Source organism: Echinops telfairi, unplaced genomic scaffold, assembly GCF_000313985.2.
Source record: "Echinops telfairi isolate 266 unplaced genomic scaffold, ASM31398v2 ScPeMD7_53;HRSCAF=182, whole genome shotgun sequence".
NCBI lineage: Eukaryota > Metazoa > Chordata > Mammalia > Afrosoricida > Tenrecidae > Echinops > Echinops telfairi.
The window spans coordinates 15875526-15900268 of record NW_022103951.1 but is presented as its reverse complement, the minus strand read 5'-3'; the positions used below and the strand labels follow the sequence as shown (position 1 = coordinate 15900268).

General features: G+C 46.8%; 1 protein-coding gene and 1 long non-coding RNA gene across 3 annotated transcripts in view; one reads left to right on the top strand and one right to left on the bottom strand.

Annotated features, from left to right (window-relative positions):
- PRPS2 (phosphoribosyl pyrophosphate synthetase 2) overlaps nucleotides 1-21933 on the top strand; it is a 34035-nt gene extending 12102 nt beyond the window's left edge. For both annotated transcript variants that reach the window (XM_045290716.1, XM_004709966.2), the window contains exons 2-7: nucleotides 5328-5511; nucleotides 8817-8915; nucleotides 10116-10240; nucleotides 18348-18521; nucleotides 19288-19447; nucleotides 21427-21933. In XM_045290716.1, coding sequence (XP_045146651.1) covers nucleotides 5328-5511; nucleotides 8817-8915; nucleotides 10116-10240; nucleotides 18348-18521; nucleotides 19288-19447; nucleotides 21427-21519 — 835 coding nt within the window. In that variant the 3' untranslated portion in view covers nucleotides 21520-21933. The remainder of the gene's footprint in view (nucleotides 1-5327; nucleotides 5512-8816; nucleotides 8916-10115; nucleotides 10241-18347; nucleotides 18522-19287; nucleotides 19448-21426) is intronic.
- On the bottom strand, nucleotides 9718-12779 carry LOC123521739. Its single transcript, XR_006680098.1, has 3 exons — nucleotides 12533-12779; nucleotides 11206-11352; nucleotides 9718-9922 (listed from the first exon to the last, which is right to left on the bottom strand). It is a non-coding gene; the product is annotated as an uncharacterized LOC123521739 (long non-coding RNA).
- Nucleotides 21934-24743: the final 2810 nt, after the last annotated feature.

The window sequence follows — 24743 nt, the reverse complement described above, 5'->3', positions numbered from 1 at the left end:
GCGTCCCGGGCCGGCGCCGGGGGAGCGTCCCGTGCCGTTCTGCGGCCAGGGGTGGGAGACTCGGGCGGGTGCGAGCCTGTGCTGGTGCCCAGCTCCTGCGTGAGAACTCCAGGGCACACGTGCGGCTTCCCCTGGGCGCCTCGCGGGGGGGGTTGTCTGCCTCGACGCTTGTGGGTCTCTGGCTTCTTGGTGGCTCTGGGCCTCTGCTGTGGAAAACGGGACCCCTGGTGGCTCAGCTGCTCACCCGGCGGCTGGCCGTTGGCACCCACCTGGAGGTGCTGGGGAGGAAAGGCCTGGCGGAGACTCAGCCGGCGCGTGTCCTGGGCGCCACTGGAGAGTGGCCGCCCAGGAGTCGTTTCTGTTCACCTTGGCGGTTTCCATGGCTCGCAGGGAGCGCTCCGTCAGCAAGTTGGACCAAATTGCTCCGGCACTGTTTTTCCCTAGGTTGCCGTGTACTGCGGAGGCCTGGCCATCTGCTGGCAAGATGACAATTCACCATCACCTGGGGTTGCTATGAGTCGGAATCCCCTTAAAAGCATCTACCAGCAGCCCGGTGCTCCGTTGCCTGGACTTGGGTCGAGTGTCATGTGTACTCTTCTCAAGTGGTCGCCTTGCCACCTCCAGGGTTGCCAGGGGGCCCATCCGGCTGAGTCAGCACTTCTCTCTGACCAGTTTCCAATTGGTCTCCCCTTTCCCCTTTCCCAGTCCGCACCACAGGGATCAGTCCATTCTCCTCTCTTTGGCAAACATCCAAGTCTTCTCCGCTCTTTGGCAAACAGCCAGGTCCATGGACCTTTCCAATGCATGTGCTAGAACAATAAGATGGGCATCCCCTAAGCCAGAGCCAGCGCCACCCCTACTTCCCATCTTTACAAAACGTACCTCAATACAACCCCGAAAACTATACCAGGTGTGGGGGAAACGCACTGGAGAAAAAATCTTTGCGACCGTGCCTTTAGACAAACGTTTCGTTGACGCGTGATGGAGGCTGTGCGCTGTGGTTCTGAGGCTGCTTTTCAGACTTTGGGAATGCTGGGGACTTCTGTGAGATGGCTTACAATTAGAAGAAGTGGAGGAACCTGAGTGAGGTAGATGGTCTTAATGTTGATGCATACAGTCACCTTTGTAGGTCCTGGAGGATGACAGAGAGCGCTTGAAAAGGAGCTGGGCTTGAACTTGGCAGTGGCTTCTAAATGCTACTCAAGTTTCCAAAGCTCAGAGAACCAGTGGCCGTGGGGTCAAGTCTGGCTCATGACAACCCCGTGAGGAGAACAGCACCAGGTAGCACTGCACTCCATAGGGCTTTCGGGGCCATGACCTCTTGGAAGCAGGATCGCGAGACCTTTCTTCGGAGACCCCTCTAGGTGGGTTCTTCTCGGAGTGCCTACCTGTTGGCACCACCTGGGGTCTCCAGGAACAGGAGAGGGGGACAGTCACTTTTATTCAGGAAGTAGTGCAGAAAGTTACAGGGAAATTTCTGGATGAAAGGGGTTTGGAAAGCAAATAGGCTGCTTTTCCGTGTTCTCGCGGGGCAGCACAATCCTTTGCGAAAGGGCTTGGCTAATCTCGATCAGAAGTTCGTTGCTAAGTCAATGTTGGATTTCTGCTATAAATACTGTGTGCCCTGCTGGGTGACATTCACTCAGAAACTGAAATATAGATGTTTTAAGTGTGAAGATGTTTGTTTTAAGGCTAAAGCAGGGTCACATTTATTTGGTTTTCAGTAAATTCCGAGTACGCACTGCCGTCTGTTTGGATGTAAATCTAATTTTAAAAACACAAAACAAAACAACCCTTTGCTGTCAATTCCACTTCATCGAGCCCTAATAGAACAGAGTGAACTGCCCCATAGGATTTCCAGAATGCCTCGTCTTTCTCCCACAGAGCACTTGGTGGACTTGAGCTACTGACCTTTGGGTTAGCAGCTGAGCGTTTAACTACTGTGCCATTAGGGCTCCTCAGACCCTTTCCATCCACAACCGCAAGTGTGAGCATGCAGGAACACAGCCAAATGCTAGGCCTACTTTAATGACCACATAGGGCCTTAATGAAGATTTGTTTTGAAATGTCTGGCTTTCCCTAACTGTTGATGAAACAATTTAATTGACTAAGATTGCCTCCTAGTATTTAGGAAAGGAAGAGAGATCATTAGTCGATGAACCTTTCATTTATAGTCAGTTTTGCTGTAAGGTGGTGTGTCTTCCTAAAAACACCACACTGCAAAATTATACCCCCAAAATGGGACTTCTAGGAAAGATACCCATGGCCTTTGGGTTGGTTCTGACCTAGCGAAAAAGGAGCCTTGGTTTGACCTGGTAGCCTATGGTTAAATGCTCAGCTGCCAATCATGAGGTTTGAGCACACTAACTGTCAGAGAAAGATGCGGCAGTAGGCTTCCATAAAGACTACAGCCACAGGTGTGTTGGTAGGTAAAGGATTGCTTACCTCTGGGGAGCCTGTGGCAAAGGGAGAAGACCCTTTACTGAACACTTGTTCTAGGGGCACTCACTCTAGAATTCTGAGGGTTAACTATTCAGTTTTTTAATTATATATTTAAATAGAGAAAATATGACTTCACTTAAGGTGTGAAGAAGAGGTTGACCATTTGTTTGACAAAAAAAAAAAAAAAAAGACAAGCCAGTGGCCATTGAGTGACTTCAGGGGCCACTTGGGAATGCTTTTGGCTACATGGATCAGGGTAGAACTGTATTCCATAGGGTTTTCATGACAGCCCATGTGGAAGGAGGTTTCCAGGCTTTTTTACAGAGACACCCAGGGTGGGTTCGAACCTCCAACCTTGTGGTTGGTAACTGTTTACACCATGCAGGTGCTCATGCGAGTTTGCTAATTAGTGCCAAATAATGGCCTAAGCAAATAATGGGTTATTTCCTCCCATTACAGGCAATCCAGAGGTAAGTGGTAACACCACAATATTATGGCAGAGCCTATTGGATTCTTTCGACCTTTCCTTCAGAGTTGCCCGATGGCTGCCATAGCTCTGGGTGTGGTGAGTCTGTTGAAACAGGTCCAAAAGGCCACACAGAATCCAGGAAAAGGAATGGGAATAGCAATACCAGGAGGGTAGGGGGAAGGTGGAGAGGAAGGTGGAACGGAACGCAATGATCAACACATAACTGTGCCGCCCCCCCCCCCCAGGAGATGAACAACAGAAACCATGGGGCAAGCGAGACAGGGTGGGGGGAGAGGAGCTGATACCAAGGATTGAATTGAAAGTAAATGTCTGGAAAATAATGATAACATACGTACAAATGTGCTTGATACAATTGATGTATTGATTGTTACAAGAGCTTTAAGAGTCCTGAATAAACTGTTTTTCATTTGTTTTTGTTTTTAAAGGAGACAGAATGTTAGGATTGTGTCTTCTGGAGTTGCATGGTGATAGCAGTCCTGGGAGATTGAGACGTCTGCCTCTCTGAAGACCTCAAAAAGTTCATGGAAAAAATTCCAATATCTCTTCTATTCTATTTTCCTTTGAACTTTTTGAACACCCCCACCCAATAGATCAGAGCCGAGGACTCTATCATATGACCTCTTGTTGCGAAGCACGCTATAATTTCACATTCTTTAGTTTTTAATGTCTCTGTACTAGATGCCATAGGAGCCCTGGTGGTGTAGTGGTTACATATTGGGCTGTGATCCATGCAGTCAGCATTTTGAATCCACCAGTAGTAGCTCCTCGGGAGAAAGACTGGGCTTTCTACTCCCATAAAGAGTTAGTCTTGTAAACCCAGAGTGGGTCTTGGTGAGGCAGCATGGACTTGATGGCAGTGAGTTTGGTTTAGTTTTTGGTTTGGTACTAGATGTGGGCAGGGAAGAAGGGGTGTGTGTGTGTATTAGGTGACCTGTCTTCCCTGTCAGACCATTTGAATTCATGTGTCCTAGTTTCCTTAGCAACATGGAAGCATATTTTCATAAATATTGTTGAGTCTAATCAGGCCTTATAGCTAGTTGGTTAATTGAAAACTGAAGTCAGTTAAGATACTCAGTGTCATTAAGTCGATTCCAACTCACAATGGCCCTATAGACAGAATAGAACTGCCCCAGTGGGTTTCCAAGGATAACTCTTTATGGGAGTAGAAAGCCTCATTCTCCCATGGAGCAGCTAGCTGGTGGTTTTGAACTGCTGACCTTCCAGTTAGCAGCACAACAGGTAACCACTACTCCCCCAGGGTTCCCTGTTTAAGAAAAGGGGTCATAAAAAAAGGGATCATAAACTTCAATATTGCCCTCAGAATATTTAATATGCATTTTATATTTGAAGATGTATTTATAGAAATAAAAATCTAAAATATGTATGCCTATGGCCCAGAAATATCCATTATACCTTCCTGTCCACCCTTCCTTGTTGAGTACATGTTCTACCCATAGCCCAGATGAGCAAGGCAGCACTTAATCCACAGGGCTCTAGCTTCTTGGGGAAAAATCAATATTGCCCTAAGTACTTTACTTTCACTTAAAATATTAAGCTATGCTAATATATAGGTTTAGATTTAGGGCCAAAGACCCTATTGGTATTGGTGACCACTGTTATTCAGAACCCCTCTATAGCTTGCACAACCCACTGAGAAATTTAGGAGTTAAAGTTAATTAACTTTTAGAAAAGTAAATAAAGATGAAGTGGGGTGGGAGAGCTTTAGAGGGTCAGTTTAGTAACACAATTGCCGTCAAAGTGTCTCCGAAAGAAGAGCAGGAGGAGAAGGAATCATGAAAGAAACAGTTCATGTAAATTTCCCAAGCCTGAAGGACGTTTCCATAGAAAGCACTAAGTGCCCAGCACAACCGGTAAAAATAGACCCCAAAACAAGCAAGTCATCCTTTTAGATGGGCAAGTCTCAAGAAATGTAGCTCCTCTTTACTCTTTCTCAGGAAGCTACTAGAGGATGCCCATCAGCAAAACAAGGAAGTACACACTTAAGAAAGGGGATACAGAAAATGGCAAATCCTGTGCAGGAGCTGGGTGACGGGCACCCAGGTGGCAGCTGTGCCCAAGCTCTGGGTGAGACATCTGCAGGGCATTGAGATAGATGTTGTGTTGGAGCCCAGTGAAATCTTGAAGAGCTTCGAGAGCCTTAGACATGGTTAAGACTTCTTGAGTTTGGAGTACCTCAGTGGTGCACAGCCCAAGGTTGGTGGTTTGAGAGTCCTCCCTGAAGTATGTTGAACTATATGCTGCATTTGGGGAGTGGTCCTGGAAAATCACCAAAACTGTGGGTGACGAAGATCTCAGGGTACAAATGTTTTTCATCTGAGTGGGTCTGATGTGTCTTTGTTTCTGTCAAACCGTTTGGTCTGGTTTTCTGGTGCAGTGTGGAGATCGGGGAGAGCGTGAGAGGAGAGGATGTCTACATCATCCAGAGTGGCTGCGGAGAAATCAACGACAACATTATGGAGCTGCTCATCATGATCAACGCCTGCAAAATCGCCTCCGCATCCAGCGTGACAGCCGTGATCCCGTGCTTCCCGTACGCCCGTCAGGATAAAAAGGACAAGGTAGGAGTGCTGTGTCCTGGTCTAAGACCCTACTCTGGGTTCCTCTCATAGGTGGTTTCTCTCTTCTAGGTGGAATAAATAGTCCTGTTCCAAGATTTGTCTTTGAGCCAGCCATCGTGTCCATCGTGCTGGGAAAAGTAGAAAACAGATAAAGCATATTTCTTGAAGGCACTAAAATGCCATGCTTATCCTTGTGATGGCAAGACAGATGTCTGTCTTTGTGGTAATGGAAACCTGAACCCACACCTGTGCTAAAGTTGCAGAAACACCCAGACCAGTGAGCACAAATCAAACTGCTGCGATCGGCATAAAATCGGTAGATTGATCTTGATGTCAAGATCCAAGTTGTGAGCATCCACTAGAGTTTACCAGCAGTTACCATTGTGGGGAACTGGTTAAAGGGTAAAGGGGATCTCTTTTGAGTTCTTCAAACTGCGTGTAAATCTACATTCATCTTAAAAGAAAACAAAATTAGGAAAAAGAGGGAAAAATGGAATGTGTGGTAACAGCTTCCACAAACAATTTCCTCCTTTGCCATAAGGCCAGAGGAACTGGATAGTGTCTAGCTGACCATTAGTGGATATTCTAATCAAAGATTCTACAGAAGAATCTTCATCAATTGAGGGGGAGATCCCAAATCGAATTTTAAATCCTCACGGACTCGAGACTTTCTGGAACCATAGAGGATCACTGACCCCCTGAAATTATTGCCCTGAGTAACTCTTTAAACGATCCACCCAAAGTAGTCCCCAATGTGTGCTTAAAACCCAGCTGTAGGTTCATTCAAAATGTCTTCCTTGGGAATTGTACTCTTTTTAAGAACTATCTATATGGGATCAAAGTAGAATTAAAGAGGAAAAGGAAAACGGAGAAGAAAAACAAAGATAAAAAGGTGTGGCTTGAGTGTGGAGGTAGAGTTCTGGAGCTATGAGAGCGTGAACATGGGTGGATCTGTGTGCTCATGGGCATGCTTGTGGGAGAATGGAGAAAGAAAAAAAAAAAACAACCTGGTGTGCTTGGATCTGAGGAGGTGTTGGCCCATTTCCACCTTGGAGGTGAACATAGCCACCGAGGGATGGGGCCACATGGAATGTGGACGGGAAGGGGTGAGGGTGGGGACTCCACAGTTTACATGGGGGCTTCCGAATCCTTAGGCACTGTTGGCATGTGCACCTGTCCACCACACAGAGGGTGTAGATGTGTGTGTGTGTGGGTAAGGGGGCCTCTGGATGTATCCCTCCTCCTCCTCAGAGGGCTCGTTTTATGCCCAGCACGATGGCATGCCAGGCAGCCCTATTTGCAGTTACTACAGGTGAATCCCATCAGTATTTTGCCCCCACCTTCTTGCCAGGCCCATGCAGAGAAAGGTCATTTGGTGGGAGTTAGAGACTTTGGCTAGTGTTCAGTCCTGGGGTGTGTGATTTCTGTGAAGTTCTGCACCCAGGTACCCAGGTTGTTGGCTACGGGGTAACTAGCAAGTTCCAGATTGGTGTGGTTTGTAAGGTCCATCATATATTCTCTCTCTCTCTCTCTCTCACACACACACACACACACACACCAGCAGCGAGTTAAGCCATAGTTTATTGATGCATAGGATCACTTCAAAAGACATGAGGTGCCCACCACCCTCCCCCACCCCAGCGAGTTGAGAAAGGATGCGGCTGTGTAAGGGAAGACTTGTAGTTTTTTAATGGCACTTGCAAAAGGGAGAGCTGCTGCTTTGCAGATGGCTAAGTAACTTTCTAATCAGTTGTTCTGTTCGTCCTTGGGTCTCATACATCTTTTCTTTCAAATTTATCATCTGGGCTGCCTTTCTGGATCAGTGTGTTTCAGAATGTTTCAGGATTATCTCCAAGTACAGTCCTTTGTCCAGATATTCACTAGGGCCTGGCTTCAAGGTTAAGGTGTTGACCAAGCCAGTTCTCACAGTCCTTTGTCCATAACTTGTTCCCACGGGGCTCTTTGTTCATTCCGTTAGGCTGGGCAGAAGCCCCTGTTCTGTCCCTCAGTTTCTTCTGGAATGTTCTCCCTGTCTTTGCCCACCTCACCTTAAAAGTGACTTCCTCTGAGGAATCTAGTAAATGTCCTATTCCAACTTTAGATCCCTCCTGCTGTGGTCTCTCTCAAAAACCGAACTCCCTGCCACCGAGTCAATGCTGACTGCTAGCAGTGTTCTCTCTCAGCACCTATTTGTTTGTTTTGTTTTTTTACTTCACACCTGTGTCACTTTGAGCTATACAAATTGCACTGTTACATTTATAAGATATTCAAGTTATGAAGAACCATACTTACCGCCATTTTTTTGTTTTTTAATGAGGGATAATCAACCTTTGGAAGGGAACCCCGTGATTAGTTGGGAATGACCTGTATTTGTAGTGCTTTGCTCCTAGAAAAGTTGGTTTGTTCTCAACGAAATATAAATGGTCTCACAGCAGGATATGGCCAACAACTATTTGCTGGGTAACAATGGGTGGATCTTATCTCTTTATCACTGTAATAGGTGGTTTTTGTGGTTTGCTGACAAGTCTGCTCTGAATCAAGGTATTAAGCGCACTGTGAGTCATCAAGTCGATTCGGACGTAGAGCAGCCCTGTGCACAACAGAACGAAACACTGCCCGGCCCTGCACCAGCCTCACAACTGTTATGTTAGTTGCAGCCGCTGCGTCAGTCCATCTCCCTGAGGGCCTTCCTCTATTTTGCTGCCCTTCGACTTTACCGAGCATGATGTTCTTTTGCAAGGACTGGTCTCTCTTGATAGCATGTCCAAAGTCTGTGAGATGAAACTGGGCCGCTGCTGCTACTGCTGCTTTTTTAAATCATTTGATTGGGGGCTCTTACAATTCTTGTTACAATCCATACATCAATTTTATCCAACATATTAGTACATATATTCCATTGAGCCCTTGGGATCAGTTCCTCATACCCTCCCCCCACCACCCCCTGCCCCGCTTGCTTCTAAGGCGCCTTCTGGCTATTCTGCTTCTAAAACTCAGAGCTCTTCTCCAGTACAGAGTAGAACTGTCCTGTAGAGTTTCCTGGGGGTCCGCTGAACAGAAGTTGACCTATTGTTTATTCTTTGACAGACAGGCTGGTAGGCGCAAACCACCAACTTTTCCATTAGTAGCTGCATGCTTAACCATTGTGGCATTGGGACCCCTGGATAACATAACACATAAAGTTTCTTTATGTGCATTGATTTTTTTGCCCTGTGTTTTACCTTTCTCATGTACTTGTTAGAGCAGTCTCACAATGTTGATCATTTTTTTCTTCTTCTCTTTGCCTATCCATACCTTTCTGGTTTTAGAGCCGTGCTCCAATTTCTGCAAAACTTGTGGCCAACATGCTCTCGGTTGCTGGGGCGGATCACATCATCACCATGGACCTGCATGCCTCCCAGATACAGGTAACCAACTGACTAGTGAGGGGAATTCTCTTGTTGCTTTCAATCAGGGGCTTAATGAGTGTGCTTAAACCAGTGGTTCTCAACCTTCCTCATGCCGCGACCCATTAGTACAGTTCCTCATGTTTTGGTGACCCCCAACCATGACATTATTTTCACTGCTACTTCATAATTTTGCTACTGTTATAAATCGGGCGACCCCTGTGAAAGGGTCGTTTGACCCCCAGAGGGGTCGGGAACCCCCAGTTTGAGAACCGCTGGCTTAAACCCTGACTTTGTTAATATTTTGAGAGGACACAACTTGGGTTCAGAACTCTGAGGTGTTCTGGTCTTTTTTGAATTTGGAAAGTACTTATTTGTATCCCCCCCCCCCTTAGTGTCTTGTGACTACAGTAATGTGAACATCACACGTGAGACGTGAAAGGATGGGGATTTGTTTTCTCATATTTCTGGTGGCTGAAAGTCCAACTCTGGATCTTGTCCATGCTGCTTTCTTTTAGAAGTCTTACTGCCACCAAATTGCCACCTCGATGTTCCTTTGCATCTGCCTCTGCTGTCACCTGGTGTCCTTCCTCTGTGCATGTCTCTCTAGTTGTTTCCTCTTTTGATCAGAGACCCCACTCAGAAGGGATTAAGTGTAGGACTGACCCTACTCATGTAGGGTGGCTTCGTTAACATAGCAGGGTGGCAGTCCAGGTACAGAGATTGGGATTTCAACATGTTATTTGGGGGGAGACACTATTCAATCCATTATCTCCCTCCACCTTCCCCTCTCCAAAAAAAAAAAAAATCTTAGCCAAACAGGAATGATTGACCCATGTATTGTCAGAGTAGGACTGTGTCCTGGGGTTTTTAGCACCTGGCTTTTCGGAAGTGGACTGGTAGGCCTTTCTAAGCGGACTTGAACCTGCAGCCAGGCACACTGCCTATTGTTCCATGGAAGGGCTGTTCAGGATTAGCTCCATGGAAGGCCTTCTTGGTCTTTGGGAAATGATGAGAATGGCAGGCATCTACAAAAAAAAAAAAAAACTCCATGCAAAGCCAGCTTTCGTCCCACAGAAATGCAGTCACTGTTAAGAAAACACCCCAAAGAGAATGACTGGAGTGGATGGTACTCTGCACCTGGACCATGTCTTTGTAGCCCAGTGCAGTGAAACTTGAGGCAGCCTCTGACTAAGCAGGGGCCACCTGTCTCTCGCACAGGGCTTCTTCAACATCCCCGTGGATAACCTGTACGCCGAGCCTGTGGTCCTGCAGTGGATCAAGGAGAACATCGCCGACTGGAAGGAATGCATCATCGTCTCCCCGGATGCGGGCGGCGCCAAAAGGTAACACCTGCTGCGTGCACAGGGCTGGGTTCTGCCATAGAGAACAAGGGTCTTTTTCCTACGGGGAGCCCTGGGGATGCAGTGGTTCAGCTCGTGGCTGCTCACTGAAAGTTTGAGCCCACCAGCCACTGTGACAAAGAAAGATGTGGCCGTCTGCTTTGGTAAAGGCTAACAGCCTGGGGAAACCCCAAAGGGCAATGTTTCGTCCTATTGAGTTTCTAGCAGTCAGAATGGACTCTTCAGCAGTGAGGTGTGTGTAGTGTGGCACTTCTCTTCCGGATAAGGACCAAACCCCAACCCACTACCATCGACTCAATTCTGACTCCTAGTGCCCCTACAAAAGGTTTCTGAGGCTATAAATCTTCACAGGCCAGACAGCCTGCATCATCTTTCTCCTGCAGAGAGAGTGGGGCTTTCACATACTGACCTTGTGGTTAGCAGTCCACCCCTTACCTAAGAGCACCCCCAACATGTTTGAAATGGTGTCAGGTGTTGTCGAGTCCTTCCTACTCTTAGCAACCTCCATAGAGTTTCTGAGGCTAGAATCTTGACAGGCGCAGTTCGCCAGGCCTTTCTCGGGTGGAACATCTGGTGGCCGGGGTTGAGCTGCTAGCCATTTAGTTCACAGCTTAGTGCTTAACCGCTGGGCCATCGGGGCTCCGAGTCGATTCTGTCTCCACAGCACTCTCTAGTTTTCTGCTGGGTTTCTCTAATTCATTGCAATGGCTGCACACAACTCCCATACAATGCTCATGATGATGGGGTTTCAGATGGAAGTGACTAGTATACAATTCTGATGAGAAATACTCAGGAAAGAGTGGGTCAGCCAGGACATGTTACAAAGTTCTTTGGGGCTGTTAATGAATGGCATGCCACTCCGCTGTAAGCCTCAATCCCAGGGCAGTTCCTAGGTGAGCAAACCCGCTCCTCCAATGAAATGCTTAGAGGCACCACACTCCCCTCACCTGGCTTCCTGGCCAAGCATTCCGCTTGACTTGCTCTGTGGGCTGGGAAGTCCACCACTCTGTCTCATGCTCTGGCTCCTGGTTCTGCTGCTGCTCCTCTACCACTCACCTGGTATCAACGCCATGTCCGTGGATCAAGGAGGTTCACTGCGCAGGGATCGAGGGTACAAGAGAACACATGTTAGTAGTGAGATCCCACCCCCTGCTTCTGAGATTGCTCACCTTAGACCCAGCAGGATGGCAACCACAATGGATCCTGGTATAGCAAACACTCACACTGGAATCCCCCCCACCTGCTCTTACCCAGACCCATTAGGGAAAGGTCATGTCATGAGAATTACAAAGACTGCAGCTACCAGAGCCCCATTCAATAATTCATCACCCTGAAGTTCCTGAAGGCCTTTTTTTTTAGCAAATGAGTAGACTATTGCTTCTACTCCAGTACAGAAATGTGCCTCAGTCAACAAAGAGACATTGTTCTGTTTCCACCGAAGAAGATAGTTGTTTTCTTGGGCTTTTAATTTATTTTGCACAGTTCATCCCTACTATAGCAGTGATGAGCCTGAGGACACAAGCCTTTAATTTCATGGAGGCAGTCGATGGCTATTAGATCAAGGAAGTGAACTGGTGGCTCAGATTCTAATACTCATGGTAAAACTGAAAAACCAAACCTTGGCTGTATAGTCTATTCTAACTCAGTGGCCCTAGCAGACAGGATAGAACTACCCCCACCGTGTTTCTGAGACTAAATCTAATGGGAGCTGACTGCTTCATCTTCCTCCCAGGGTGGTTGCTAACTACCCACCTAGTGTTTAGCAATCCAATGTTTTCAATGCTGTTGTCCCCAGGGCTCTCCTGGAGGGCTCTGTATAAAGAAGGCAGGGATGAACGCAAAACTTACACCTGTCGTAGGCCCAGGGCAACAGCCAGGAAGTAAGTCTGTACACCTGGGCCTCTGAATGGGGGAGTGAAAACCCTTCCCAGGAGAAGTGCAAACCCAGAGCCAGCCGATTGGCCATGGAAGTTCCCTGTGCTGAGAAAGCCCACAGTGGGCTCGGCCAGCTCTGGGAACGCACCTTCTGCGGGCTGCTCCCGATCCAACATGAGGAAACAAGGGCCCGGAACTGTGGAGCCATCAGCCCAGATGTAAAGCAAGGTCACAAAGCGACAGGTGGCAAAAGTACAAGACCCTGCTGGGGGGTGCAGAGCCTTGGGCTGGCTGCATCCTCCACCAGGGCCCTGTAAGGGACCACCTAGACCTTTGCAACTACTCCTTGAAAAGAAGAAAAGGGCAGAAGGGAGCTTTTGTGGCTTGGGAAGACCTCACCAAGTGGCCATGGAAGCGGCACCGGGAGTGTCAGAGCAGAGCTGGGCGCTGTCAGGTGCTCCAGGGCTGCACTCTCAGAAGCCGGTTGTGGGGCCTTTCTTCCGAGTGTCTCGGGGTCGACTCCAACCTGTCCGTTAGCAGCTATGCGTGTTCACCTTTGGCATCGCCCAAGGGCGCTGTGACCTGCAGCAAAAGAATGGCAGTAAAAGGGAAACCGCCCCACAGAGCCAGCCAGAAATCAAGGCAGCTTGAGAGGGTAGCTGGATAAGGATGGTGGGTAACTGGAAACGTTTGGGACATCTTTTAAAGATCCTTTGAGGACCGGGAGCCAAGTTTGATCCTAGCTTCCTCACAGCAGGGCTCCGGCTCCGAGAAGAGCCTTCTGCTTCCAGCTTGTGTAACAAGCCTGCTCTGGTTCCCAGGCCCGAGGGGGGCAGTGGGCTGCAGCTGTACAGGGGCCCTGTCAGCAGCAGGAAGTGGCCATTGGCAGGAAGGGGATACTGACAGATAAAGGCAGAAGTAGGCACTTGGCTTGAAAAGCCCCCAGATAGGAAGCAGCAGGGCTGTATGATGCTCACAGATTCCACCCAGTCACGATAGTGTCGTCTGATGAAGAAAGCAAGGGCAGTGGAACATGTTCTGGCAATTTCTACCAACTCATGCTGTGTGGTGGGACCCTTGCTTCAGTGCATCCGGGTACAGCTTTGAGTGGGCAAGTGGGGCAGGGGGCAGTAGCCTAAGATGGAACTTTGAAAAGTAACAGCTGCATTGAGAGCCGACCTGCCTATCACATACTTCCAAGTGTGCCAGTTAGTATTTTCTCGGATATTAACAGATTTATGCAGCCGTCAGCGCTGTCTGGTTCCCACACATTCTATCACTTCTAAAAGAAAACGAAACCCCATGGTCATCAGTAATTAACTCCCTAGTCCCTAGCTCCACAGATCCGCTTTCTCTTTCTCTCTGGACTCACCCATTTATTTTATCAGAAAAAAATTATTTGGGCAGCTAATAATCTAGAAGAATAGCTGCCACAAACTCGCATGGCTTTGTCTTTCCCTAACCCAACTGAATTTGTCAGAGTCTAAAAATATCATACATGCACTTAGCAAAAATTCAAGCCGCGCGTAGCCATTTCTTCATGTAGGCACCTCTATTCTTGGCAGAGACAGGCTATTCCAGTCTTTGCAGGGGCTTTACCCGTTGTCAGTTGCCCTCACGTCATCCAACTCATGGTGACCATAGAGCTATATGAGAGGGTGTCAAGTTTGGGGTGGGGAATAATGCCTTCAGCAAGGTCTTCAAGGTAGAATAACAGGTGTGCCCGTCCTGTTTGGACCCTTGATTGTAGCTCTGGACCACTTGCTTGCTCTTCCATCCTGTAGACACGTGCGGCGGGGCACATTTCTAGAAATGGAACTAATTGCCAGGCCGAAAAGCATCAGCTGTTGTCTTTTGTGTACACAGTGCCCACGTTTGGTCTTTCGAAGATGACCTAACTGTTGACATTCTTACCAGACACGTTTCGTATGCACATCCACTCAGTGCCATACGACATCTTTGCACGTTAATGGCTGTTGCTGTGGGGAAGGTTAAGTACCCTTTGCCTGAGTGGTTTGTTCAGACTTTTGTGGCCGCTGATGAAACCATTAGGAGGTTTTCTGAGATCCATCCTGAGAAGCGCGGCCCAGCCAGGAAGCCGGACTTTCTTTGTGTGGCAAGCCCTTCCCCAAGGTTTGCGTTTCTTCCACTGTGGGTGTGTGGTGGGTTTTTTCCCCCCCTCTACGTTTGACTTTGATTATGTACATAAATTGCCACACCAGGGCAAGAAGTCCTAAGGCTGGCACAGTAGCTTCAGGTGAAAGGTTTCCAGATGAATCCACTGCAATAGGGCACCACCCAAGATCAAGACAAGTGGAGCTGAGTTGGTCCTGGGAAAGAAAACCCATTTGCTCTGGTCCATACTGCCTTCTCTCCAGTTTTCTGTGGCCAACTGACCAACAGCATGGCGTTTCCACTGTTTAACTGTTGAAAATGGTCAGAGCAAGGCACACTCTATTTGCTTCTGGTTGGATTCCTCACATTTCCTGGCTTTTAGAAGTTTCCCAGGACTGGATCCTTGCCACTCAAACCCCAGGCATGGGCCAAGCTGATGGCTTGTTGACAGTAGATCCAAACGAAACCTAACTCACTGCCATTGAGTGTGTTGGTCCTGTAGCGCAGAGTCAAATGCCCTGTGGGTTTCTGAGGCTGTACATCTTTATGGGAGCAGACATAGCATCATCTCTCCCCTGCGGGCTAATTAGGACAACGAATCCCACGAAAGCAGTGCATGTACCAGCTCCTTTGTTTGTGAACCTCTGAGGTGCATTGTTCCTAGTTGCTTGCTTCCCCCTGAGCAGTTTGCATCTTTGACTTCGCGTACAAGGCCTTTTTTTTGACACTAACTGTGCATGACGTAGGAGAGTGTCGGCTCAGGAAGATTTTCTTCTTCAAGTTGGGACCCTGGGTTGACCTCCCGCCACTGAGTAGAGTGATCGAATTTTGACAGATGTTTGGTTGGGCGAGGCCTTCTTTGGTGATGCATCCACTGTGAAAGGGAACGGATTGGGGCTGGCGGGCAGGTCTCACCATTTCTGAATTGCCTTGAGTACGCTGGCAACTCCAGCTTGGAGTCCGCCTGGGCCCGGGCCCAGGCCCAACCCACTTTTACATGTGTTGTTTGGTGACATTGATGCCATTCTTCAAGTTATGTAACAATTTTTTTCCTTTTCCAAGTGGTTCCTCCACTATACATATACACTTACGAATCCCTGAAGGTTCTTATCTACTCTTTCCTGGTGCTGTTGTCACTTTGATCCCATGTAGATAGTCTTAAAAGAGCATAATGCTCAAGGCAGACCTTTTGGATTAGTTACGCTAAACTCTAGTTGGGGTTTCCAAAGGCTTCCGGAAATAGGTTTGGTTTCAGGTCTAAAGATTATCTTAGAGCAATCGCTTCTGGGCTTCAGCCACCTTGCCTGGCTCCAAAAAGTCTGAGGTCCATGAGAACCTGAAATGCTGTTCTTCATATGTTGGGTGTTGATTCAGAGTTCTGTGTTATGGTTGTTCAAAACGTGCTAGCTTTTGGAAGGGTCTGTATTTTCTTTCATCGGAAATTTATTTTGAAATCATCATAAGACAAACCCTCGACCATTTGACTCCAACTCATGGTGACCCCGAGTGTGCCCTAGGAGAACTGTGCTCCTTAGGGTTTTCAGAACTAGATCCCCAAGTCCTTGTTCGAACCTTTGGGTGAACTCACACCTTCCAACCTTTCGGGGGGAAAGAGAGAGTGAGAGTGAGAGAGTGCATTTGTTGGTTGTCGATACCACCCAGGGCCTCAGTTTTGGAATAAGAGGTGAGATAAGAATGCACCCCCCCCCCAATTGGTCCAGAACTATTACAATCAGCTCTCTTTCCCGATTGCTCTGAAACACCACCATTTATGATGCGCTGTTGAACCAAACCCCCAAACCCCCCGCCTTCTAGTTGATTCTGCCTCACACTGACCCTGTAGGGCAGAGAGAACTACCTCACCAAGTGTCTGAGGTGGTGATCTTTATGAAAGCTGACTGCCACATCTTTCTCCCACAGAACAACTGGGTGGGTCTGAGCTGCCAACGTTTAACCCCATACCACCAGGACTTCTGTTATAAACTGTTCACACTGTGACTCACTGCCCTGGGGCCAATTCTGACTCAGAGTGACCATGTAGGACAGAGTAGAACTGATTGTCCTTGTGGGTTTCTGAGACTGTCAATATTTATGGGAGCAGAAAGCCTCATCTTCCTCCCATTATATACTGTTCAGTCCCATCAAACCAATTCCAACTCATAGTGGCCCCAAGCGACAGAGTCGAACTGCCCCACTGGGGTTTCTAGGCTACCAGCTTTACAGGAACAGATTGCCAGGTCTTTCCCCCATGGAACTGCTGGGTGGATTGGAACCATCAAGCTTTCCATTAGTAGTCGTGTGTTTAAAAAAAGAAAGTCCAAATCAGCGACCTAGACTCGATAGACTGTTTGTTTCCGACAGAGCAGCACCAGCCCACAGCCCTCATCCTTCCTCCCCCTGCCAGGAAAGAGAGCCATTTTAGGAGTGGACCTTTGGGAATTTTTGCCACCTCCCCTCTATCCTTGAAGGTTTCTGCTTCACATCCTGAAATGAATGGTTCCCCATGAACAGTGCCCCCAAACAGCCATGCTAGTAATGCCAAATATGCCCAGTTGACGTTGCTGGTGGGTTACTTCCTGCACAAATCACATGTCACTCAAGGAAATGAATTCGCACGGATTGTTTAAGAAAAGGCAAAGGCTGTGATGCAAAACCTGATGTGGCCACTAGAGAGTGCACAGACTTTACTGCCTGCTGCTTGCTGCTCCTACCTTCTCCACCTCTAGACTCCTGCCACCACTTCCAGCTCAATGATGCTTTATAACCTTTCTTTGCTGGCTTAACACCCCCCCCAAAGGCATTCTGGGTCAGAGAGACTGTCTTCATGGTTGATCCTGGATCCTTTGGCTCCAATACAGCGATGCCTGTTTTCACAGGTGTATGTATTACAATGCATGTTTTAACCAAGGACTTTTGTCTCTGGTGCCAGGCCACAAATCTGAGACAGTATTTCCTACGTAACTTTCTTAGCATTGTGTCTTTGAGTTCTGTGAAGTATCCACACACACTCACAAATTGCACATCGATTTCTTAGCTGGTGTTTCTGGGGTCAAGGTGCCTTGGCATCTAGCTGACACAAGTTCAAGGTCACAGCACAAGTGCCCTTCCATCGTGGATTACTTCGCATGTGCCCTTGACCAGGCCTGCCTTCCCAAGAAAATTTGGTGTGGTAATAATGTCTTGTATAAGAATTAATATCAAACTAGTGCCAAGGAGTTGGAGATTGAAAACATCCCTAAATCTACCTCTTGCAAGATGATAGTCTGTACCAGCCATCCCCTTCCCAACCACCCCTAGTATATTTCTTCATATCTCTGGGTTCTGAAATCGCTGCAGTGTCCCACAGAACTCAAGAAAGTTCAAGGAAATGTCTCACACACAGTGGTTTTTGCTGTTAAGTCAAAAATTAGTTTAAATGGGTAAGCCAGATGCTGGGGCCAGACGACGAGCTCCCCTTCTGGCTCTTGCCAGTGGTGAGCTCATTTGGAACACAACAGGATGGCATTATGGGGAATCCTGGTCACTGTCTTTTTCACAGGCAAAACCTATCGGTATCTTCCCCACCTTCTTGCCAAACCCATAGAGGGAAAGGCTGTTTGGTAGGAGTTACATAGTGAAATCCCGTTTTACTCAAATGTAATCACCTGTCTAAACCCCTGGATATGGTATCTTATTTATGCACATCGGACCTGGGGCCTCTGGTGAAATGTTTATGGTAGGCATTGGCCTCCTACTAATCTTAAGCAGCTGGGCTTTCCCCACGCCACTCCTGAAAGTTTTCTTTCTCTCAGCTGTAGCATATAATTACTTGCATCATTGTAAATGATAGTAAAAGAGTGTGGTCTGATTTACACCCTCTACTAAGGTCAGAACCCAATTTCCCATTCCTGCTTGTTACCAGATAACGCTCTCCAAAATGGGACCACAGCCACAGGCGTATGAAATCCACAGTTAATCACCTAGGGATCATGGCTAGAAGGGGACCATATAAGTCTAGTTCATTGGGTGAGGGGTAGGGTACCCACACCCTCAGATCCCATGGAAAGACGAAGCTTTTGTACTGGCCCGATTGACCGAGTCCCTTTGGGTCTTTGTGCAGGGTGACATCGATTGCTGACCGTCTGAATGTGGAGTTCGCTTTGATCCACAAAGAGAGGAAGAAGGCAAATGAGGTGGATCGCATGGTTCTGGTGGGTGACGTGAAGGATCGAGTGGCCATCCTGGTGGATGACATGGCCGACACCTGTGGCACAATATGCCATGCAGCTGACAAGTATGTGGGGCACCCTAGGGCCACAAAGGAGGGTGGGGCACCTCCTTAAGGGGTAGCACAAGGTCAGTTTTGAAAAATCGGGTCTGTTCTTATCCAACTCAGATTGCTTGACCGTGGAATTTTCTAGACCAAAGGAGATTTGGGACTTTGTTATATTTCTCATTATTTTCATAGTAAGGAAGACATTTTGGTGGGTGCATTGCCATGCTTACAATTGAATTGCAGAGCTTTTGGAAGGTTCTGAGAATGCCTTCTCCCTAACACTAGGCCCAGAGGGAAAGGCCATCCTGTGGGCTGCGCTAGCCCACATGACTGCTGGCACTGGGGCCCGCCCATATTGAGAGGTGCCAGAAGTGTGAAAAACAGGCCAGGTGTCCAAGACCTAGTACAATGAAACCAAGAATGGAAATTAACCGCATTAGTCACTTTTTTCCTGTTGATGACATGTCAAAATGATGTTGCTTTTACTTGCTTTTTGGACCAATCCGATAATTCTCCATTGCGGATGCTACTCCCCCTGTTCTCCAAAAGGATAGCTGACAATGTGCGGAGACATTGTTGGTTGTCAGCTCTTGGGTGGAGGGTGCCCCCCCGCCCCCGACCCCCATCAGAGAAGGACCTGGTTAAAGTGCTGAATGAATATAATGGCCGAGTGGCCTCTGTTTTCACACTTTCTACATGAAACACACCTTTTTCCTTCCCCTCCCCAAGAGAGTTTCATGACTGTTCATCAATGTGGACCTCATTGTTTTCTGTTATTTTACAGACTGCTCTCTGCTGGAGCTACCAAAGTCTACGCGATCCTGACCCACGGCATCTTCTCAGGGCCAGCCATTTCCAGAATCAACAATGCTGCCTTTGAGGCTGTGGTCGTCACAAACACAATCCCACAGGAAGACAAGATGAAACACTGCCCCAAGATTCAGGTAGTACCTATACTGGTGGGAGAGTGGGGGTGGGGTCGCGGCATTGGGAGGCGTGTCAAGCAGAGCGGCCTCTTCCTTGAACAACTGCTTGGTCAGGCTCTTTAAGTCCTCTGAGCTCCCAGACCAAAGCCAAGGCCTTCTGAAGGCCGTATCTGCTTTTTGAAAAAGCCGAAGGAATACAATTACAATAGAAGGCCAGTAAGAAGCAGGCTGTGCTGAGGGTCTTCTGAGCTTTGCCCCTTCTTGGTCACCCCCTGACTTCATGGCCAAAGGCCACCAGAAAATCAAAACCAAACTCTTTGCCTCGATTCAATTGACACAAGGCAACCCTTAGAAGGCAGGGTGACTTGCTTCTGTGGAGTCCAAGACTGTAACTCTTTAAGCCAGAGAGTGGAGAGCCCTGCTTTTCTTTCGTGCGGCACCTTGAGATTAGCAGCCCAAAGTGCAGCCACTATGTCACCAGGCCTCCTTTTCCACTGACCACCAGAGAAATGGGGCCATCACTTTCAATGGTGGCAAGTCATTTCATCGCCTGCCTTCCCATCAGTAGATTGTGATGGTGGTGATCTGCCATGTGAGTCCTAGACAATTAGGACCCATTTGTGTGGCACAAGGAGGTACATTTGAAAATGGTCAGAATATCCCCCCACCTTGTAGTTTCATGCCTGGTTGGGGGTAACAAAGTTGTGTTGGAATGTGGCTACCCTATTCATTTATAATATTGTCTATGATCGCTCTTGGGCCACCCCTCAGACTTGAGTACTTATGACAGAGCCCATCTGGCCTGCCAGGCCAGAGGCCTTTCACAGAACACGGAGTTTCCTGGCCTCAGGTTAGATAGTCACAGGCTTGCGCTTGCACAGAATAAGCATAACATTTTCTGAAAGAAAGGAAAACCTTCCATATAATGCTAGAGTAAAATGTGACTGAAAAGCAAACACCTCCAGAAAAGAATGTGTCTGGTTAAATTGACCCTGAAACACCTTTGAGTACAAACATGCCTCAGAGACCATGCAGGTTGGCTGCAGGCCAGTAAGTTGCTCAACTTTGTGAGCTGCCCGGTGCATATAAAAGCTGGATTGACACGTTTATACTAGCCTGTGGTCTATGAAAGGAGGACCCCTGGTAGCGTAGTGGTTACAAGTAGAGTTGATAACTGCAAGGTCAGGAGTTCAAAACCACCAGCCACTCTGCCAGAGAAAGATGAGACTTGCCACTCCTGTAAAGAGTTATAGTCTTGGAAACCCACAGAGGCAGTTCTACCCCACCATATAGGGACTCTGTGAGTTGGAATCAGTTCGATGGCAATGAGTTTGTTTTTCTGATTTGGTGGTCTATGAAAGGAGCCCTGGTGGTGTTGAGGGTTAAGCCTTGGGCTGCCAGCCACCAGGTCAGCAGTTTGAAACCACCAGCGGTTCTGAAGGAGAAAAATGAGGCTTTCTTTTCCCATAAAGAGTTACACCCTCAGAAACCCACAGAAATGGTCCTACTCTGTCCTATAGAGATATGGCTGTGAATTGGAGTCAACTCTACAGCATCAGATTTTTTTTTTAAATCGATAGTGTATGAAGTATGCAATAACATGAGGAAGATTTTTGGAATGTTATGAAAATGACCAAAATGGGACCTGGAGCAATGGAAGGAGCACGTGGCTTTTGGCTCGAAGCAGGGTGGCCACAAATCTTTAGATTGTGAAAAGCTCCAAAAAGCCATCTGGAGTAAAATAAAGTCTGCTTGCACCTGGCTTCTAGGATCCCATTCAGGTGTAGTTTGGCAGATTGTAATCGGAAGACAGACCCAAAAGCTGTTTGTCCCTTCAAAAAACTGTGTGTGTTGGGGCGGGGATTGAAAACCGCGTAGCTCGTGTGCTAAGCACTTTGTCTCCAAGTTCTCTGGCTCGTCAGTTTTGAAATGAATAGAAGCGTGCATGATACCTCACTTCTGTCTTCCCTTTCCTGTGTGTTCCCACTGGTGTTTAGGTGATCGACGTTTCCATGATCTTGGCGGAGGCGATCCGAAGAACACATAATGGTGAATCGGTGTCTTACCTATTCAGCCATGTTCCCCTGTAACTCCGCAATGTGATGTGGCCAAGAAGTCTGCTGATTTTTTGCTATTTTTTTTTAAGCTTTAAGATTAACCATGATAAGATAATGAATAGTGGAAACATCAGGTGTATATTCTCTGAGATTTCATTGTCCTTCCCCCTCTGGGGAGGGCCGAAGTTATTTGACTTAGAAGTGAGAGACATGTTTGTGTCATTGTGACTTACTTTACCTTTGCTCTTTCAGTCCTTCAAGGCCACGACATAATTGAATTGTGGGAGCTCATGATTTATGTATTTCCGGGGTTGCCAATGGTGACTTCCGAAGAAAAGCTCTTGTGTAGATATAGAATTTATAATGAATGCCTATGGATATTTGGGTAAAACCCTCTGTAGAAAACCTGTTAGTTCGGAGTGAACATTAAACATTTTTGTAATACTATACGTTTCTATTTTATTTTTAGTCACCAGGGTTGAGATAAACCACTTTGGGTCTTGTGCTTCATTTGAGCCAATCAGGGTGCAGTACAGTACTGATGAAACACAACTTTCCTCTAGTTCTTTAATGCTTCTTTCCCCTTCCCCCCTATCATGGCCCCAGTTCTACCTTACAAATGCAGCTAGATCAAAACATGTACACAGGTACAGTTAAGAGCTCAAAACACAGGGAATCCAGGACAGATAAACAACTCAGGACCAATAATGAGAGTAGTGATACCAGGAGGGTAAGGGGAAGATGGAGGGTGAAAGGGGCTATCGATCACAATGATCTACATATAACCCCCTCCCAGGGGGATGGACAACAGAAAAGTGGGTGGAGGGAGACAGCAGTCGGTATAAGACATTAAAAAAATAATGTATAAACTATCAAGGGATCAGGGAGGGAGGGAAGAAGGGAGGGTGGGGGGGAATGAGCTGATTGCAAGGGCTCAAGTATAAAGCAAATGTTTTGAGAATGATGATGACAGCAAATGTACAAATGTGCTTGACACAATGGATGGATGGATGGATGGATTGTGATAAGAGCTGTACGAGCCCCCAATAAAATTTTTTAAAAAAATAAAATGATGGCAACATGTACATATATGCTTGACATGATGGATGTATGGATTGTGAAGAGTTGTGACAGCTCCCATTTAAAAAGAAGAGAGTGATGTTCCATAGCTATCCATGGCAGCAGCCCAGGCTTAAATGTGGGCTACAAGAAACCGTTTGGGTGCTTTGAATGCAAAAGCACTTAACAGGATTTCCTTCCCCATCAAACACCTGTTCAATGATGCTGTACTCTCTTGGGGATAAAGTACTCTCGGGTGGAAAGGAAATGTATAATTATGCTCCCGTTAAAGCTCAGATCTAAAAGAAAATTTGGGTAACTCTTGAGACTGAGCAGTGTTTGTCTTAAAGTCACAGTAAAATGTAAAGATTTAAAACCAGACCTATTTTTGAGAAGAGGAGAAAAAAACAAAAAGACCACAGGTTGAGAACAAGAGCATGATAGAATGTACCAGAATGAAAGGTACTAAAGACGGTGGAAGCCCCATAGCACACTTTGCTAGCTGTATGATCAACCTCTTCGTTCTGCCATGCCTCTTCCGAAGCACGTGTTTCATTTTGTGTGATAAGTTCACTGATTGAACCATGAGACAGGCTGGGTGTTGAAGGGAAGTGTTAACTACTAGGGCATCCATAGGATGGGGGTTGGGAAATCAGAAGGAACTGTCATTAGAGATCATATATAACAGTAGAATTTTCTGGAATCCAGTGGCTGTATTCCAGCATGGACAATCAATAGCATAGAGTGTCGGAGTGAGGACATCCAATGAAGATGAAGAGAGGTGTGAAATATATAGTCATTAAGAAATGACATAGACGGTGGAAGGCATGAAAAAAATAATTTATCAATTAACAAGGGCTCATGAGGGAGCGAGCAAAGGCAGGGGAATGGGGAAAATGAGCTGAGACTAAGGGCTCAAGTAGACAATGTTTCGAAAATTGATGGCAACATATGTTCAAACATGCTTGACACAATGGATGGATGCATGCATTTTAATAAGAGCTGAAAGAGTCGCCAATAAAATTATTTTTTAAAAGAATAAAGAAATGATGTAGGAGCCACATCTGACCTCTGACTATCCCAAGACTGACCTTGCTCTTAGCAACAACGTGTGGTCCACTATGCCACTAGGGTGGAGGTAAAAGGGTCATAACTGCAGCTTTAACTCCAATTTCTTTTTTTTAAATGTCTAAATCCTGCCCATCTCTTTATGGTTGCATTTCCCTCACTTTTCAATAAGTTGACCCAGGTGGTCAACAAGGTGACCATGCCAAGTGTGTTAGTCCAGGTACATTAGAGAAACAAATTCATAGACACTCATATGTGTATAAGAAAGAACTTTATATAAAAGAGCAGTTGAATATTGAGAAAACATCCCAGCCCAGTCCAGCTCAAGTCCATAGTTCCAATATTAGGCCATATGTCCAATCCTAATCTATAAAGTCCTCTTCAGACTCACGAAACAAATGCAATGATGCTGAATGCAGGAAGATCACAGGCCAATGGGTGGAAAGTCTTGTGGACTGAATGGTGTTGTAAGCATCTCAGCGCTGGCAAGGCTCTCCATGGCTTCCCCGGTTCCAGAGGTCTGGCTCCATCAGCCTTTCCCCATGTGTCTTCTCTACAGGGATGTCTCCCAGGGAGTGAGCATGTGTCCCATCTCCAGTGAGCTCTTTATTTCCTTAGTGCCTCCAAATGAATTCATCAAACTACTACCTGATTGATGAGCTAGACTCCACCCCTTCACTCTGAATCATCAAACTGACACCAGATTATCTAACTACCACAGAAGGGTGCTTGATTGCTCATTTATTATTAATATTATTTTGCTATTTTAGCAAGTCTTCCTTCACAGGGCAGAAAGATGGGGCTTTCTACCCCAGTAAAGAATTACAATCTCTAACAAATCCAGGGACAAGGGAACAACAAGTGATCTGAAATCGATGTGGAGGAGGGTGCAGAAGGTCTGGTAGGACTTGATCAAGGGCAATGTAACCCAGAGGAATTACTGAAACCCAAATGAAGGTTGATGAACATGATAGCGGGATAAGAGTAAAGTAAAAGGAAATAGATGAAAGAACTAAGAGGCAAAGGACATTTATAGAGGCCTAAATACAGGTATGTACATATGTAAATATATTTATATATGATGATGGGGAAATAAATCTATGTACATATATTTATAGGTTTAGTATTAA